The 15,501-nt window shown below is 40.0% G+C and overlaps 1 protein-coding gene across 10 annotated transcripts in view; it reads right to left on the bottom strand.

The window, feature by feature from the left end:
* Positions 1–382: 382 nt before the first annotated feature.
* Positions 383–15,501, bottom strand: part of OTUD7A (OTU deubiquitinase 7A) — a 153,639-nt gene continuing 138,520 nt past the window's right edge. For 8 of the 10 annotated variants that reach the window (XM_071813825.1, XM_071813824.1, XM_071813826.1 and 5 more), the window contains 5 exons: positions 12,279–12,406; positions 10,296–10,445; positions 4,113–4,227; positions 3,786–3,870; positions 383–1,924 (listed from right to left, as the gene is read on the bottom strand). In XM_071813825.1, the coding sequence (XP_071669926.1) occupies positions 491–1,924; positions 3,786–3,870; positions 4,113–4,227; positions 10,296–10,445; positions 12,279–12,406 (1,912 nt within the window). In that variant the 3' untranslated portion in view covers positions 383–490. Of the gene's footprint in view, positions 1,925–3,785; positions 3,908–4,112; positions 4,228–10,295; positions 10,446–12,278; positions 12,407–15,501 lie in introns of those variants that run through there. The other 2 variants (XM_071813830.1, XM_071813831.1) reach the window with 2 other exon arrangements.

Genomic DNA, 15,501 nt, shown 5'->3' with positions numbered 1-15,501 from the left:
GTGCAGTATGTAAAATCACTACCCTCCTGAAAAAAAAGGCTATGAAAAATTTAGGTTTTACCGAAGGAAAAAATACTCTCATAATAGCTATAGAATTTCCAATGTCTGCAAGGCAGATACTATCCTACCACAACACCACACCTCCGGTATTAGGACTTTCCCCTGTCATTCTACTACCTGAGTGATGTCAGTGTAAATTCAGGCACCATTAGTAAATTTTTGACCAAACATATACACAGCACTGACAAAGGAGTAAACAATCCTTCAGCTTACCAGTATATGTAAAAAAGACACTGACAAAATGGAAAAGAATATTTTTTTTTATGATAAATTAATCCTATTATTTCCTCATTGGCCCGGAAAAGCGAAAAGCTAGACACTATTTACTAATCAATCCTTTATTCTTTTTTTCAAGGATTCCTTTTACTGCAATTCAACACTGTTTACTTTGTAAGTAAGAAAATGGTAAAACTTAGTCACGGAAGAACCCTCAGTGCCTGTGTCCCTTGCTTTCTCTCTCCCTGCGCTTTAACTCCTCTTTGTAGCAGTATGAACAGTAATTTTCGGTCTCAGGACGACCATAAAAGGAACAGTTCTCCTTCTTACAGCGGTTCTGCTGGATAGAATATATTGGGCAAACTGTGCTTCTGCCTTGATTTTTATCATTGTTCAACCAGGTCTGAGGAGCATCCTCATCAGCATATTCTAAGCAGTCTCTAATATCACCAGTATTGAAGCCATTTGTGTATGTCTGAGACTTGTGTTCCGTAGGCATGGCATAGCTGAGCGATTCCACCGTGTTCACTGTGCGGATACCGGATATCCGGGCTGGGCTGTAACTCTGAGAAGACAGGGATCGGTTTTGTTGGGGATAGGTGGCACAGGTCTTTAAGGTGCCAACCACTGGCTTGTAGGTATCATCTTGGAAGCTCGATGGCTTGGAGTTGACATCATGCAAATGGATGACACTTTGCCTTTGAACGGGTGGCGTATGGCTATAGTGGGCAGATACCGGAATGGGTCCACTTTTCTTAGCACCATTACTAGGTGAAGAAAATGACCCAGGAGTGGGACTAGTGCGATCTTTAAATTTTAAAACCAGTTGAGTTGTATGGCTTTGAGGCAAGACGGGTGATGCCCTATCCTGAGGAGATGTTTCTGTTTTTTCTTTTGAATATGCTTCTGGCTCCGGTTTCCTACTAGATGACCCATTCAGGGTAGCCTTTTTCTCAGCATCCTTTCTTTTCTGTTCCTGTTCTGCATTGAAACGCTCCTGTGCACTGGTCAGGTAATAGCCTATCATCTCCTCGTGGAACTGATGCCTGTGACTGGTCAAAAGAAGGCCAGCAAAAATAAACTTCCGTTCACCCTGCATGGCAGCTCTCAAAATATTTAGGCTGAGTTTCACGTCAGTGCTGTACTTCCATGGGTCAGACTGCTTGTCAGAGAAGGATTTAGTGTTCATCTTTTCCGTGGGCGAGTTGCTAGCTCTGTCAGTCGGAGATGGAGTGGTCTTTTCAGATGGGGAAGTGCTCGCAGACTGTCCAGATTCCTCTTTGCTTCCTTTTCGAGACTTAGACTTCTTCTCTTTGACTTTCTCTACAGCGTCACCATTTTTTCCATTCCCTGAATTGGCTCTGCTCATTTTGCCATGCACCAGGCCTCCAAGACCACCCATATTCTTTTTCAGTTTAATTCCCAGGGTTTTACTGAGGCTTCCAATTTTATTGGCAACTGAATCCGTCCTGTTTTTGTCTTTCTCTTTCCTCTGTTTGTCCTTTTCTTTCTCTTTACTGCTTTTGCCATTATTGCCGTTGGAATTACTACAGATGGAATCTCGGTCCGAGTCCATTGAGTCAGCCAGAGACTGAACGTCTTCCCCGGCTGAAGCTGTAGGAGATTCTGGTTGAGCCAAAGGGGCCTGCTATGGAAAAGTAATTATAATTAGATACAGCAAAATCACTTGCATACAGAGACTTGGTGCAAAAAAAGAAACCCCAAATCCAATATTTGATTTTGACACTGAGTTAAAATGTACTTTTCAGTCTATGCACTGACATTTTAGACTGGTTTCTTCACCAAATAAAGGTTATTTGGCTGTGCTGACTATGTATCTTGCCTGTGCCTACAGTAGCTTTTGGCTCATTTCAAGTACAGTTGTAGAACAGAGGTCAGTCATTCAGAGGTTCTGTGAAAATCAGTTTCTGAATAGTGGAGAGATGCAGGTTAGCGCTTCTGCCGAGGGGACGGCTGCAGCACAAGCGCCTTGCTGGTGCTGAGTAGCGGAGGGGCTGACCGGAGCCAGGGGTCGGCCGCTCCTCAGGGAGCACCTGCAGGACAGGCTGCCCCTCAGCTGGAGGGAGACAGGAGCATGGAAAGCACCTGAATATTGTGATGGAAGGGAAATGAGGCTCTGCTGAAAGCTGTGAGGGGGTACACCACCCAAACAGTGCACTAGAGCTAAACATCTTGCCTGAAATATTAAACATTAAACTTAAGCAAGGAGACTGAGGAATACAATGAGATGTATTAATTCTTATTGGAAATACAAGGCAGATAAAACTGGTGTCAGAATTCGGAGTTCCAATTTATATTTTAGGTAAGGTGATAAAACGTGTCTTGAAAATGCAATAATGAGGATCCTAGGATACTTTAGAATGTGACTCTGTTCATTTACTTCTGCAAAACTTGCTTTCAGGCACCATGAATCTAAAATCTGCTAGAGATAAATATGAAACATTTAACTAACCATAATGATTCAGAGGAAAAAAAAAAAAAAAGGAAAAAAACCACCAAAGCTCTGGAGATGTATATATTTCCAGTATAGAAATGTATGCCTGCTTCTTGTCCTGGGCTACTTAAATATTCTCCGTCTGGAATCCCTGAGCTTGCACCACCCCCTTGGGAGCAGAGCTGTTACCCCCAGCTGGCCAAGGGAGATGGGTGCTACAGTGACCTGACCATGCTCATGGGCCCAGTGTGAAGCAGGGAGAGGTAACCCAGGTCCCCCAAGTTTCAGGCTCGCAGCTTACAACTACAGGACCATTTTGCCTCTCCTTTTTCTGATGTGGCATCTACCACTGTGTAAACTGCAGAAAAATGGATTTTTCCCCTCTTGCAGCATGTTAAACGCTTTCTCCTTTTGTGTTCTGTTCCTCCTTTCAAATCCCATCTGTGGAGGCTTTCTAAATCACCTCCATCCTCTCCTAGCAACCTTTTGCCTATAGACTAAGCCCTGTATCTATTCAATGTAATTTGCAGAGAAATTTGTAGCTAAGTGCCAGTGGGGCATGGTTCTAAAATAGCTTTCTGAAAGTATCAGGGCTCCAGTTCAGCACCAATCTGTGCCCTTTTGTCAGCCACTCCAAACTGGGAGCTCTCCAGAGGTGCAAATGTGTTCTCAGAAAGGACTTGGGATTGGTGATCATTAGGAGAGCAAGCCAAAGTTCTGAGAAAACAATGGCGAGGAGCGGTCTATATTAAGGTTTTTCTGAACTACACAGACTACTGAAATAAGTAACAGAAAGATTAAGCTAGAAAATACATTTCAGAACGAAGTTACAAGTTGCAAAAATATGCAAACAACTGTGCTATTAAAACAAATGACTAGAAAAATCTGTAAGCCCACTTGCAGTGACAGTGAGCTATGAGTGACTTGTCCCTGCTGGTGGGACACTCGTGTGTTTCCAGGCAGCTGGCCAGTTGGGGCAGCCCTACCCTCCACACCACCCTGCTGTGCGTCCTGTCTCTCGTCTTGTTTAGACCGTGGGGGAAGTGTACCTTACCCGTGTCTCAGATGGTATGCGTATCCACGTTACATTCATATAGCTGTGTAGAAGATTAAGCTTTGCCTCAAGAGACAGAATCAAACTAAGGATGAAAAAAGAAGGGAACAGTCAAAACCAGCCTGAAAGAAAAAACAAAACTTCTTAACAGGGAGAGATGTAACAGCAGCCTGAATAGTGACCGTCTGCTGGGACCCACTCATGTCTTCTCTCGTGAAACCAGAGAACATGAACAAAGCCCTCCCTGTTAGCAGCTCTCCCAATACTTCAATCAAGCACGGCTCAAGACATTTTACTGCTTACACTAAAGTTACAGAAAGGTCTTACTTGGCCAGTCTGGTGTTATCATTGTCATCTTTTCCCCACTCCCAGTCTTTCCCAGGATCGACCGCAAAGTGCAAAGGCAGTAACTTGTGTTCAGAGTCAGTCAGGGGGATCACCGCTGAAGTAGAGAAGAAACAAGGAGTGGGGTGGGGAGAACAAAAAAATGATTTAGCTGTGAAAAGCAGCATAACTGGTTGAAGGAGGAGGTCAGAATTTGAGTGTGCTGCTGAATTGTCTCATCCAGAGCACCACAAATGGTTTATACTGGGCTCCATTTCCCTAGTTTGATGTTTGTACAACAGGAGAAGGAGAGGTTAATACAAAGATTGCTCCTAGAATGAAATATAGTCGCCTCTGGAGGACAGGACACCTCTGGGAGAACATCATGGCCATTTTGTAATGCATGATAAACATTTCCTGGAGACAGAGCCATTAGAATAGCAGAAAGCAATAGAAAGTTGAAATATTCCTGCCTGTCTCTCACACAGATGTACATACTTGTTAATTATTTTGTCTCTTCAGTTTAGTACCTTTTTGTTTTTCACTGTCAAGAAAAAAAAAAAATATTCCTAACAGCATTAAGGAACAAAGCAAAACACAGTTACAGTGATTTTGGACTCAAACTGTGGATTAATGTAATTGAGAAGCACAGCTCAACCTATATATGGGTTAAGAGGTCAATCTGAGGTGCATCTTGAGTGCAGTGAAAAGAGCATTACTGCTGGTGTATCCCAGAATTGCTGTCAAGCTGTTGTGGCTCTTCTGTCCTTTCCCCCCCCCTGCTAGAGCTCTGCCTTCTGACACATTTCTTAATGGCTCTGCTTTACACTCAGCTTGCAGGGACCGCACTCTGATTTTACACGGTGCCTGTCATTCATCACCAGCAAGAAACCAAGAGACAAACTCTGTCAGCTTTAATTAAAGCCAGCAATTTGCTTCCATTTAATTAGAAAAAGAAGCAAAAGCCATTGAGGGACTGGGTGGGATCCTCAGCATGGTAGAGGTCACTGCTGCTCCTCTGACAACCAATCAAGGAATTTCATTTTCTATACTAGAACCCTGGAGGACTTGGCCCTGGTATTCATACCAAGCACCAATGAAACCTGGAGAAATCACCCAAACGTCATGGCACTGAATTACTGAAAACTGATTGCACTTGTTTGTATGCTGTTTATGATCTTTTCTGCAGTTCAGAAAACATGTTCTCAAAACAAAGGTACAGCATTTTTGGTTAATATTGTTCCCCACCTAGCAGAATGCAGGAAATTTAATTTGCATTTTAGATGAACACAGTGAAGGCAGTATTTGGTTCAGACAGTCTGACAACAACTGCAGAAAGCATATATATTTTTTCATCTTTGCAGACTGAAAATTAAAAGGTCAAACCTCTACATATTTCATGGAAATGTTGCCCCCTACTGCTTATAGTAGGTAATTATTGAAATTTTTTTTTTCCGTATTAACTGCAAATGTAGTATAGAACAGCTGGAGATTAATCAACTTGAGTTGCACATACTGCTGTAAGATGCAAGCACAGAAATTAATATTATAAGAAAATTTAGCACCTTAAAGAAACTCAATGTGAGAAAGTAGCAGAGAGTCAAACTGAGTCTGGCAGCAGCTGAGCTTACAGGTACAGCCTGGCACAGAACCGGGACTGTCATCCTGAGGCAGGTGATACTGGGAAGTCTGGACCAAAGAACTGTCAGAAAGGTGAATCGGTCTCTTTGGGATGTAAAGCTCCAAAAGTCAACTTGAGTTTCTTTTCTAAGGACAACTTGAAACTAACTAGGTTTTGGGTAGTTCAATAAATAATCATTTTCATAGACAAATTTTAAAGGAATCCTTTTTAAAGCTGGCTGTTTCTACTGATACTGAAAATATTCCTATTAAGAATGTTTAGTGATAATTCTATTAAAATCTTAGTATCTAAGAACAAAACAAACCTTAGAGTTGATTTTCTATAGCATGTCACTGTTGTCTTAACTGATGTACACATTATGACATGTACAGTCTCCATCTTCACACAGAAATTTATTAACTATTATTTTTCATCTCTAAGCTGAATACTCCTCCTACGGGATATTCTGATGCTGGTATGAAGCACTACCATCTTCATACAAAAAGTATCTCCTAAAGTAACGGTGTTTTAAAATTCTCTCTCTACTGCAAGAGATTTCCTCTCTCAGGGAATTCTGTTTGATAGCTGGGGTTTCTCATAGGATTTCCCCACATTCTAGACAGAGAAGTTTTTTAATGTTAGGCATGCCAGCAGGATCCATCACATTTATTTTGAAAGCAAACCCCACAGCTTGTGGCACTTTCCCGACACCCAGCCACATCAGAGTTCGCAGCTTTGGTGCGGTAGTTTGGTTACACTTGGTTTTGGATGCTCTATCTGAAACCACATTGTTTGAAACACAGTCTACAAATCCTAATGCCAATAGATGGGATACGCCAAAAAGAACAGCAGCTGTTTAGTCCATGGCAGTTTCAAGACACACAGTGAGGACTTTCATGCCATCCCTCAGCTGGGCGCGTTCCCTTCTGTGCTGTGAAGTCACAGTGTTTCCCAGCACTCACCTTCGTGCTTCAAGTGTCTTTATACATGTTTTATAAAGAAGAACACTAACTATTTCTGAAAATACTAGTAAAATAAAATGCTGACAGAGATACTGACATATTGCTGTCAAAAACCACTGCCACGCCTCTCACACTTGTCACTGCCAAGGACTGTGGGCAGGCACATCACTGTTGACTGGCTGCCAAAGCAAGGGAGTGTGCAAAGCTCTGAGTTCAGTGAAGCAGTCTGAGGGGCAGCTGAGAAATGGTCCTTATTTTCCATAAACAAAGATACAAAACATCTCTATAAATATAGTATTTATAGGCTTTTAATCAGATATTGTGGATTTCAAAACAAGAGAGACTTTAGTGACCATCAGAATTGCCAGCTGGTAAAAAGAAGACACATCAAAACATCTTTTAAATCCTCTCCAGACAAGAGGATGTTACTATGTTTTCTCTCTTCATATGCATTTATAGTAGTGCTCAAAATCATCTGATGAACAGCTATATGCCAAAGCAGAACTCAGGCATTCAAATCAGCATGTATTTGACCACACATACTCCACAAATACAGGATATTCTGTCTCCTCTACAGGACAGCTTCTCAGCAGCTTTAATGTATGTTCATACATGCAGTAGTTCAGAGAGCTTCAGATGCTGCTCTTGACATCTGGTTACAAGGTTAGACTATGAATACTATAAGTTACGAACAGCCTGGCTATCAGAGATGCTCCTTTTAAGAAGCTGTAGCACCAAGCTCTCAGCTACATTCTGATGGTTCAAAATCTGGCCACATACTGTGGTACCTGTGCCATTGTTTTGTGACTCTTAACAACTGTGGCTTTCTCTGTGCCAAAGCTGCCAACATCTCTATGCTGACAAGGTACAAAAACCAGGCATTATTAGAGCATTCCTGTCACAGCATTTGAAGAACAATAGCAATGCTGTGTTAGGTGTTAGACTGCTGCAGGCTCTAACAGCAACCAGTTTGGCAGCTGAAACCTAAAGCATTCCCTTCATCCCAAACTTAATGCCCAGTGCTCTCCGCTGCTCCACAGAATTGAAGACGATGTATTCAAGGCCCTGTAGTAAAACACGTAAAAACGGATCATACAAAACAAATACTAGTTTGATTCAACAGCCCTTGTATTTCACCTGGATAAACTTATATATGAGCAAAGCCAATATTTAACATTACTGATGCTATGGGGTAGCTTTTTTTGGTAGCTTTTTCTCTCCCAGCACCTTTCCTGTCAGATTTGTGACCTTATTATCAAAGCCAGGATCTTGCAGTGTGTAATTAACAGGAATATATGGCTTGTAATATTAGGAATATCTCAATAGGTGGCACCAAGGTATATCACTGAATAACATACTGAGAGGTAGAGTCAGAGCAGCTGAATAGTAGTTCCCCTCACTACCTTCTGTCAATCCTGTCGCTTAGAGCACACTGCAATAGCAACAGGTTTGATGGGTGGCAGTTATCATATCTGCAAAGTTATGGCAGACCTAGTTCAGTTCTCTGCATTCGCTCAGGTTATTTATGCACACAGGTTCTTGTAAGACCTGTGATAATGAAGTACTGTATGAAGGCAGATAGATGTGCCTGAAATAAATGAGGTTACTGTCAGTCTACTTATACTGTTCTGATCCCAATTGTTAGGAAGGAAGAAATGTACTCTGCCTACTCCAGAAATTGTCTTGTTTCACCAGTAACAGAACTCAGACCTAAAAAGGATCAAGACCAAAGACATGGAGGTACATTCTGCAAGGCCAGGCTACAATTTGTAACACAGACATACCTGCAGAAGCTGCTAACTTAACAGCAATGCTGACATCACAGCCCTGGCTACAACGCATCAGTAACCACCAACAGTGAAACAGTGTCCTTTAAAAGGCTCTCCAAAACTCTGTCGTATTCATTCCACATTATTGCATTAAAATGGTACGAATTTGCTTTGCAGACTTTTGTTTCTCACAAGGTATTTCACATCATACCTCAGCGTTCTGCTTTCAAAATGGTTCCTGTGTGAAAAGCATTTTCCTGGAGGCTGCTCTTCTACAGACTGAGGGGTGGAAGGCAGCTGCAATGTCCCACTGTGTAATGCAAAGGCCAGAACTATTGCCAAGGGATTGGCAAGGCATATATATATATGCCAAGGATACAACCTACCTACAAACCTCTGAAATAGCTACATGCCACTGAAGGCTGAAGAGTTGGACTGGACAGATTTCCCCATTGAATATCTGACATACAGATCAACCTTTTTTTTCCCATTACTGTCTTATGATTCAGTCTCCTCTTCACCAGCACAAAGTTTGCCAAAACCACTTTCTACAGTGTTTCCCATCTCACGCAACCTCATGTAAAACCTCTCCTCTCCTTCCACGAAGGATGACTTAACTGGATGTCAAATTCTTGCATGAAGATGTCTACAACAAAATTTGTTGTTCAAGAGTTTACTTCCTCCTTTGCATCATTTTAATGGATGCCTTTCTCTCTACTTTGCACAGCTGCAGCATACTGGCTGTCTCATAAGCATGAAAAATGGCCAACACATCTAAAATCAGATTAAATGTACATAGGGTTAGGGAATTAAATGAAGGATATTTAGTTGTCTCTAAACTGCTGTCTAGGAAGGAGGATGAAAGGAAATTCACGCAGGAGGTCTCAATAACCAGCACACATTCCATGTTTACTTTACAGGTATATGCATTCATACAGGATTTAAAATACCTCTGCAGTGTCATGAGAAAAAAGAAGAAAAAACCAACAAAATAAACCAACCAACAAACCCCAAACAAACAAACAAACAAACCCCAACAACCAAAAAACCACAACAAAACAAACAAATCAGAAACAGGAGGATTCGTACCTAACAGCAACACTCCACTGAATTTTCTTAAAGCCTCACCAAATTTTTGGCAAAGCACTTTTCCCTTCCCCACAAAAGGAGCAGACAGATAGGGGTTCATCTCACAGCTTTCTGTTATTAAGCAAATAGGTCTCTCAAATAAGGGCAGTTTTAGGCAGCTCCTAGGCTACTGATGCAGGAACAAATCCAGTCCTGAAGTTCTTGTCACTCCTAATCCCATATCCAGGAAGCTCAAACTTGACACAGAAATATCTGGTCAGGTTTTGTTGTCATGGTTCCAAAGTAAAACAGAAGACAGCAAGATGATAAGATAAAAACATTTCAACTAAATGCTTTTAAATGAGAAAAGTGCATTGAGTGCGCTAGGAGAGAGATTTTTCCATTACATGAGTTTTCAGCAGTAATCCGGCTCACACTTAATCTTCTAAACACTTTACTAACCCAAATTAACAAAGGCCTTCAAGAACCCAGAAGCACAGTAGGTAACTATGAATATACCTATTTACACATATGGAACTGACAGAAAAGGTTTAAGTGGCAAAGGCAGACAGTGATAGCACAAGGATTAAGACTGAAGAGTTCCTGGCTCCCAGCCTTGTGATCAGACCACGCAGGCTCCTAAGAAGGCAGCAACAGAACTTACTGGATATCATTTTCTTTCTGCTAAACACACCTAGAGGTAGAAGAAAGTACTTTGTGCATTGTATTCAACATACACCCTTGGGCTGCTGTGTTGATAGCATACCTTGTTCTCTCTGTTGATCTTTTTGTTCCATGGAAACAAGAGCAGAGAAATGAGCCTGATCATAGGCTAGCACAAGAGGTGAGCAATGGCATCTGTTAGGTAGAACTTCAAGTGGCAAATAAATTCCTCCAAATGGTATCGGTGCAAATGCTGCAAAGAAAACCAAGATTTTTGTTTTCATAACTATGTCAAAGAACAGACAATGTTGGTTCTACTGTACGTATCAATTGTGCTACGACATCTTCAGAGCTCCAGGGGAGCAGCGTAAAGTGGAGTAATCAGTGCAGAAAAGAGTCATAACAACAGGTAAAATTTCATTATAAAAGTGTCGGGAAATACACTAAGAAAAATGAGGAAAACATTCTGCTTCTACACATGTTTCCCTTGCTCTAATTGTTTTCTAGTAAAGGTATTAAGGTCTTATAAGAAAATCTTGACAACTAACATATATGTATGCAGATTTGCACCTTCCTGTAATACTGCTAGGTAGGAGAATAATTTCTAATCATCAGCAGTAAATACAATATCTGTTCACTTGGTAACATGCTCTGCTCATGCCTTGCATTAACAAATATGTATAAGAAACACTCCAAACATGTTTACAGTCCATACACACATCATCACACACATCGTATATGTATGAATGTATATATAATAATGATAAGGAAAGATTAAGAAAATTCTACAAGTACAGTTTGAATGGGATACTGCATCTCTAAGGGCAAAGCTCTTTTAAACGACTCTACAAGTGTATATATATAATTATGGGAAATGGCAAATTCAGGCAGGAAAGTTCTCTCAACATGCTTGCTTCTGACCAATTATTTTTCCTTTTGCTGTGAAAATGTGAATCCTTATTGCTGAAATATTTCAAAAATGAGCATAGGGAAGAAGTAAACTCAAACAATGCCCCGTTTCTACTAGAGACCTTTTCTTTGAAGAGGTCTGCTGTGTCCAGACTTTGAGACAATGAACGGTATTGTTTTTGAGGCATAAATCTACATTTTGGTGAGTCTCTCCAAACCTGACCAAGTTATTAGTCTTTTTGAAAACCTGTACTTTGTACATACAACAAACTGGGGTAACTGGATCATTCTGATCCAGCAGTGAGAAAAACACCAGGATCATTGTGACAGAATCCGATTGGGTCAAGGGGAAGAAATTGTGGGGGAGGATAATTTGGGCTAGAAAAGGTTACGAGGAAATGAAGCAACAGCGATGGAGTCTGTGAGAGCAGACAGCAATCATACAACCGTTACCTGTGGTTCACCCTTTGAATGGAAACCGAAATTACCCAGCATTTTCCAGTGGAAGTTAACTTCTGTAAACTCCACCAGGTGTTTAACATCCCCCTTAAATGAACCAAGCATGCTCCCTTAGTTAAGTAACATACTATCATTAATTAGTATTCCATTAGTTCATGGTAAAAAGTGAGAGAGAGTAATTTACTCATCCAAGTCCTGCTCGCCAGCTGCCTTCGCATAGGGATCTAACATATTTGTGCTACATGTGCAAACTGAATAAAACATTCTGGAAACTTTTGAATGAGAGGCTGCAAAGGAGTCAGTAAAAACAAAAAGACAAGATATACATATTCAAAATTCAATTTTTCCAAGTCAGATTAGATTGATTTAGGCAGAGTTTTATGAGTTACCAAATAATACAGTAAAATTAGAACCTTGTTAACCTAGACCAGAAAGAAATGTATTGTGTTCTGTAATTCGGAGGTTATTATGTTAATTGTAAATATCTAGGATAAACAGATTTTCAGTGAGACTTACATTATTATCCTGTATGTTTTACTTTTATGTAATAGAAATGGATTCCCATTCTGCTCCCCGCTTCTATTTTTGTTTTTTCCCAGAGAAAAGCTGCAGCTATCTCATAACACTCCAATAAGCTACAACTGCATCTTTTCCTTGTGATAGTTTACAATTGATTCAATTTCCATGGATGCATAAATTCCTAATGAAAAACTCTTACCTTCTCCCCCTGAGTCTCGTAACATTGTGTCTGCTACTACAACAATAGGTCTTCTCAAAATATGGGCTAAGACGAAAACATGGAACTCTTCTAAGCTCTCATACACAGGATCTTCTGAATTATCGACTCTGGAAGACACAGCATTGAAACTTTTTGAACCAACTTGAAGCAACCACTGAGATTTTAGTGAACCGACACATCGCAGCAGCTATTTCTTCTTTCTTGTCACTCATATTCCCTCTTTTCTGAAACACATATTCCAATTACTGAAATAGGTAACATGAGAAGTTGGAAAGGAGAATACATTTTTGGAAATGAAATGTTTTCCCTTGCAGACTCTACACTAGTTTAGTCCACAAAACTGATTACTGTCTGATATTGTTGGGTAGCCTAGTGGGAGTACAAAATATAATTCTTAGCCAAGCTCCTGGTGCAAATCTGCTTTTGTCACAAACATCATTTCATGTAACACCCTTGGCACATACACTCTAGAATGAGAGCTAAGTGTTCTTCTAGTTTCTCTAAACAAAATACAGGTGAGTTTACCTTGGTAATGTAAGAAACACTGATACTGGCTTGAGTAGGAGGAATTGAACTTACAAAGGTGTCTAGTTTTTCTTCTTTGTTTATTACCAAAACATATTTTTTTAAGATGAGGAGGGGTTTTCCTATTAGATTTTCTGATGAGATGAATGTCACCTGCTTTCAGACATCTAAAATCAGAAGTCTAAGCATTTCACCTTGCCTGCCTCTACAGATAACAAAAATGATAGGCACATCTAGACAGAGGATCAACCCTTTCCTCTTAAGCATTTGCCCAAAGATGAGATAAACATCCTCATTTCTCTTTACAAAATACAGAAGGAACCCACATCAAGATGTAGTTAAGTGAGACAAGGCCAAGCATTTTTGCCAGTGGAGCTTCATGTTTCAGAATACACACAGCAAGAACCAATACAAGTATCTTATATGTTAGGAGAGCAGAGCATACATTTCAAACAGTGAGACAGCACTATGGAGAAACGTAAGTCTTTCTTTACATTGGCCTTCTACAGGTCTGATCTAATTACTACAGGAATGGAAGTCTTCCCGTTCTCTTCATCTAGCTGGAGCAGATACAGACTACTTCAAAAAGTGGAGAAGTAATATTTAATTTTTAGATTAAAATAAATGTTTCATTGAGAAGTATTCCATAGGTCTAAACAAAGTTAATCTTCAACCAGCTTCATAATGAGCAAACAATTTAAGTCACAGACTTGCTGTTCTTGGAAGAAATTTTTAAAAGATATGTAAAATATAACTGGAAGACAATATGAGCACTTGAAGACCCTTCTGCACTTTAAAGAGTTATTTCTTCCTTTCTAATTGTTGATACCGTTATGAATATACATGTTGGAAAAATAATGTATTAAATTCATTAGCTGTATTTTGTGAAAATACCTTTCAACATCTAGTTCTCCAAAACATGGGTAAGTGGTAATGTCCTGACAGTAAGGTGGTTTGTGTCAAAACCATGATAATTAGTCTTGACTTTGAAAGGCGGCCAAAATGAATAAATTACCTACTGAAAGAATTTGACAAAGAGGAGTGTACACTATATGAATAAAAACCCAAAACCAAACTGAGCCATCCAAGACATATGTGGGATGATTTGGGCAGTTTCTATTTTATTCATAATCTGATGTCTGAAAGGCATAAGCAATGACAGAAGACAAAAGCTGAACAACAGGATGTCTATTACAAAAAGAGAACTGGTTGTGACAGGAATATCAGAGAAAACTCGTGTTAAATTACATAATTACTACTACCTGGAAGAACATAAAGACAAGACATTTAAGAAAGCCAAAAATGTGTACGGAACATAGAGCAAGACTTGCAATTTTTTCATGTCAGTACTGAAAAGTTATAAAGCACCAAGGGAACCAATCCCTGTCAGATTTATCTGCAGCATATACATCTACTCTCAATAACATCAAGTGTCACAAATTCAAATTTAAGAACATGAATCAATAGCATTAAACCACCACATATGTATAGAGAGGCAAATCCTTAGAATTTAATTTATGGACTAAAATTATTAAAATTCCTTAAAATATACCTGTGCTATCCTATTCATCTGACTACATTAGTCTTATTTTCCCAACACATACAAATTTAAAAAAACATTTTTATTCATATACGAATGTACAAACACAATTGCACATTCCAGATGCAGCAGTATCAGAAGGATCTTTATCTCTCTGGCCAGCTGATGTCAAGCCTGACAAAGTCCAAAATTCCACTGGGCTTTTTTACTCTTCACTACCACATCACCAAGTTGGCCAATTCACTATTATCATATTCACACATTTCAAATCCTTCTCTTCTATTGCACATGTGTTTTCCATCACTCGTTTCACAGAATCACAGAGTGGTTGAGGTTGGCAGGGACCTCTGGAGGTCACCTTGTCCACCGCCCCTGTTCAGGCAGGGACACCTGGAGCCAGTTGCCCAGGACCGTGTCAGCCAGCTTTGGAATATCTCCAAGGGGGAAGACTTCACAGCCTCTCTGGGAAACCTCTCCAATGTTCAATTCTATTTCATCATTGCCACTAATTCATGTGGACTATCTTATATTATTTCAGCGCTGCTGCTAAGGATTCAGTATGAATTTTCCTAAAGATCAATGAGAATGAAAAATCACCATTAACAAGTATCCATAGCAACCTGCCACATCCTTTGATCCACTTATTTTCTTTTCCATGAACCTTTATTTATGCTAACTACATGGCTATGAAAATTGTGGGCAAAATAATTTTATCAGTGTAAAATGGAAGCAAAGGAAAATTAAGAAAATAAAATTGATTCCTCCGTTCAGGTAAAGTTAATTCTTAAATAATGAAATCCACATGTGTAAAAGTATATAAATCTCCACTGCAGTAACCTGCTTAACCTATTTAACCAATTGAATCTAAACAGGGGTGACAACTACTCAGCACTCCAAAGCGATTCTCTCTCCAATGGAAAAATCCAATTTGTACCACAGCCAGTAAAGAAAAAAAATCTTCAAAAAGGTCTGATGGGAAAATCACGTACCCTGCTGTTTCACCTGGCTGTCTGCGCCCTGTTCCTCTCTTTTGCCTGTAAATTCTGAGCAAGACGTGTTTTTACCTCTTAGATTTTCTTCTAACCAGCTCCCTATGGTAACCTTGCTTTTCTTTCCCATACGTACGCACCAGGTTCT

The sequence above is a fragment of the Patagioenas fasciata genome, chromosome 12 (genome assembly GCF_037038585.1).
Source record: "Patagioenas fasciata isolate bPatFas1 chromosome 12, bPatFas1.hap1, whole genome shotgun sequence".
Classification (NCBI taxonomy): Eukaryota; Metazoa; Chordata; class Aves; order Columbiformes; family Columbidae; genus Patagioenas; species Patagioenas fasciata.
Note: the sequence above shows the minus strand (reverse complement) of the source record. Positions and strands in the feature narration are given on the sequence as shown.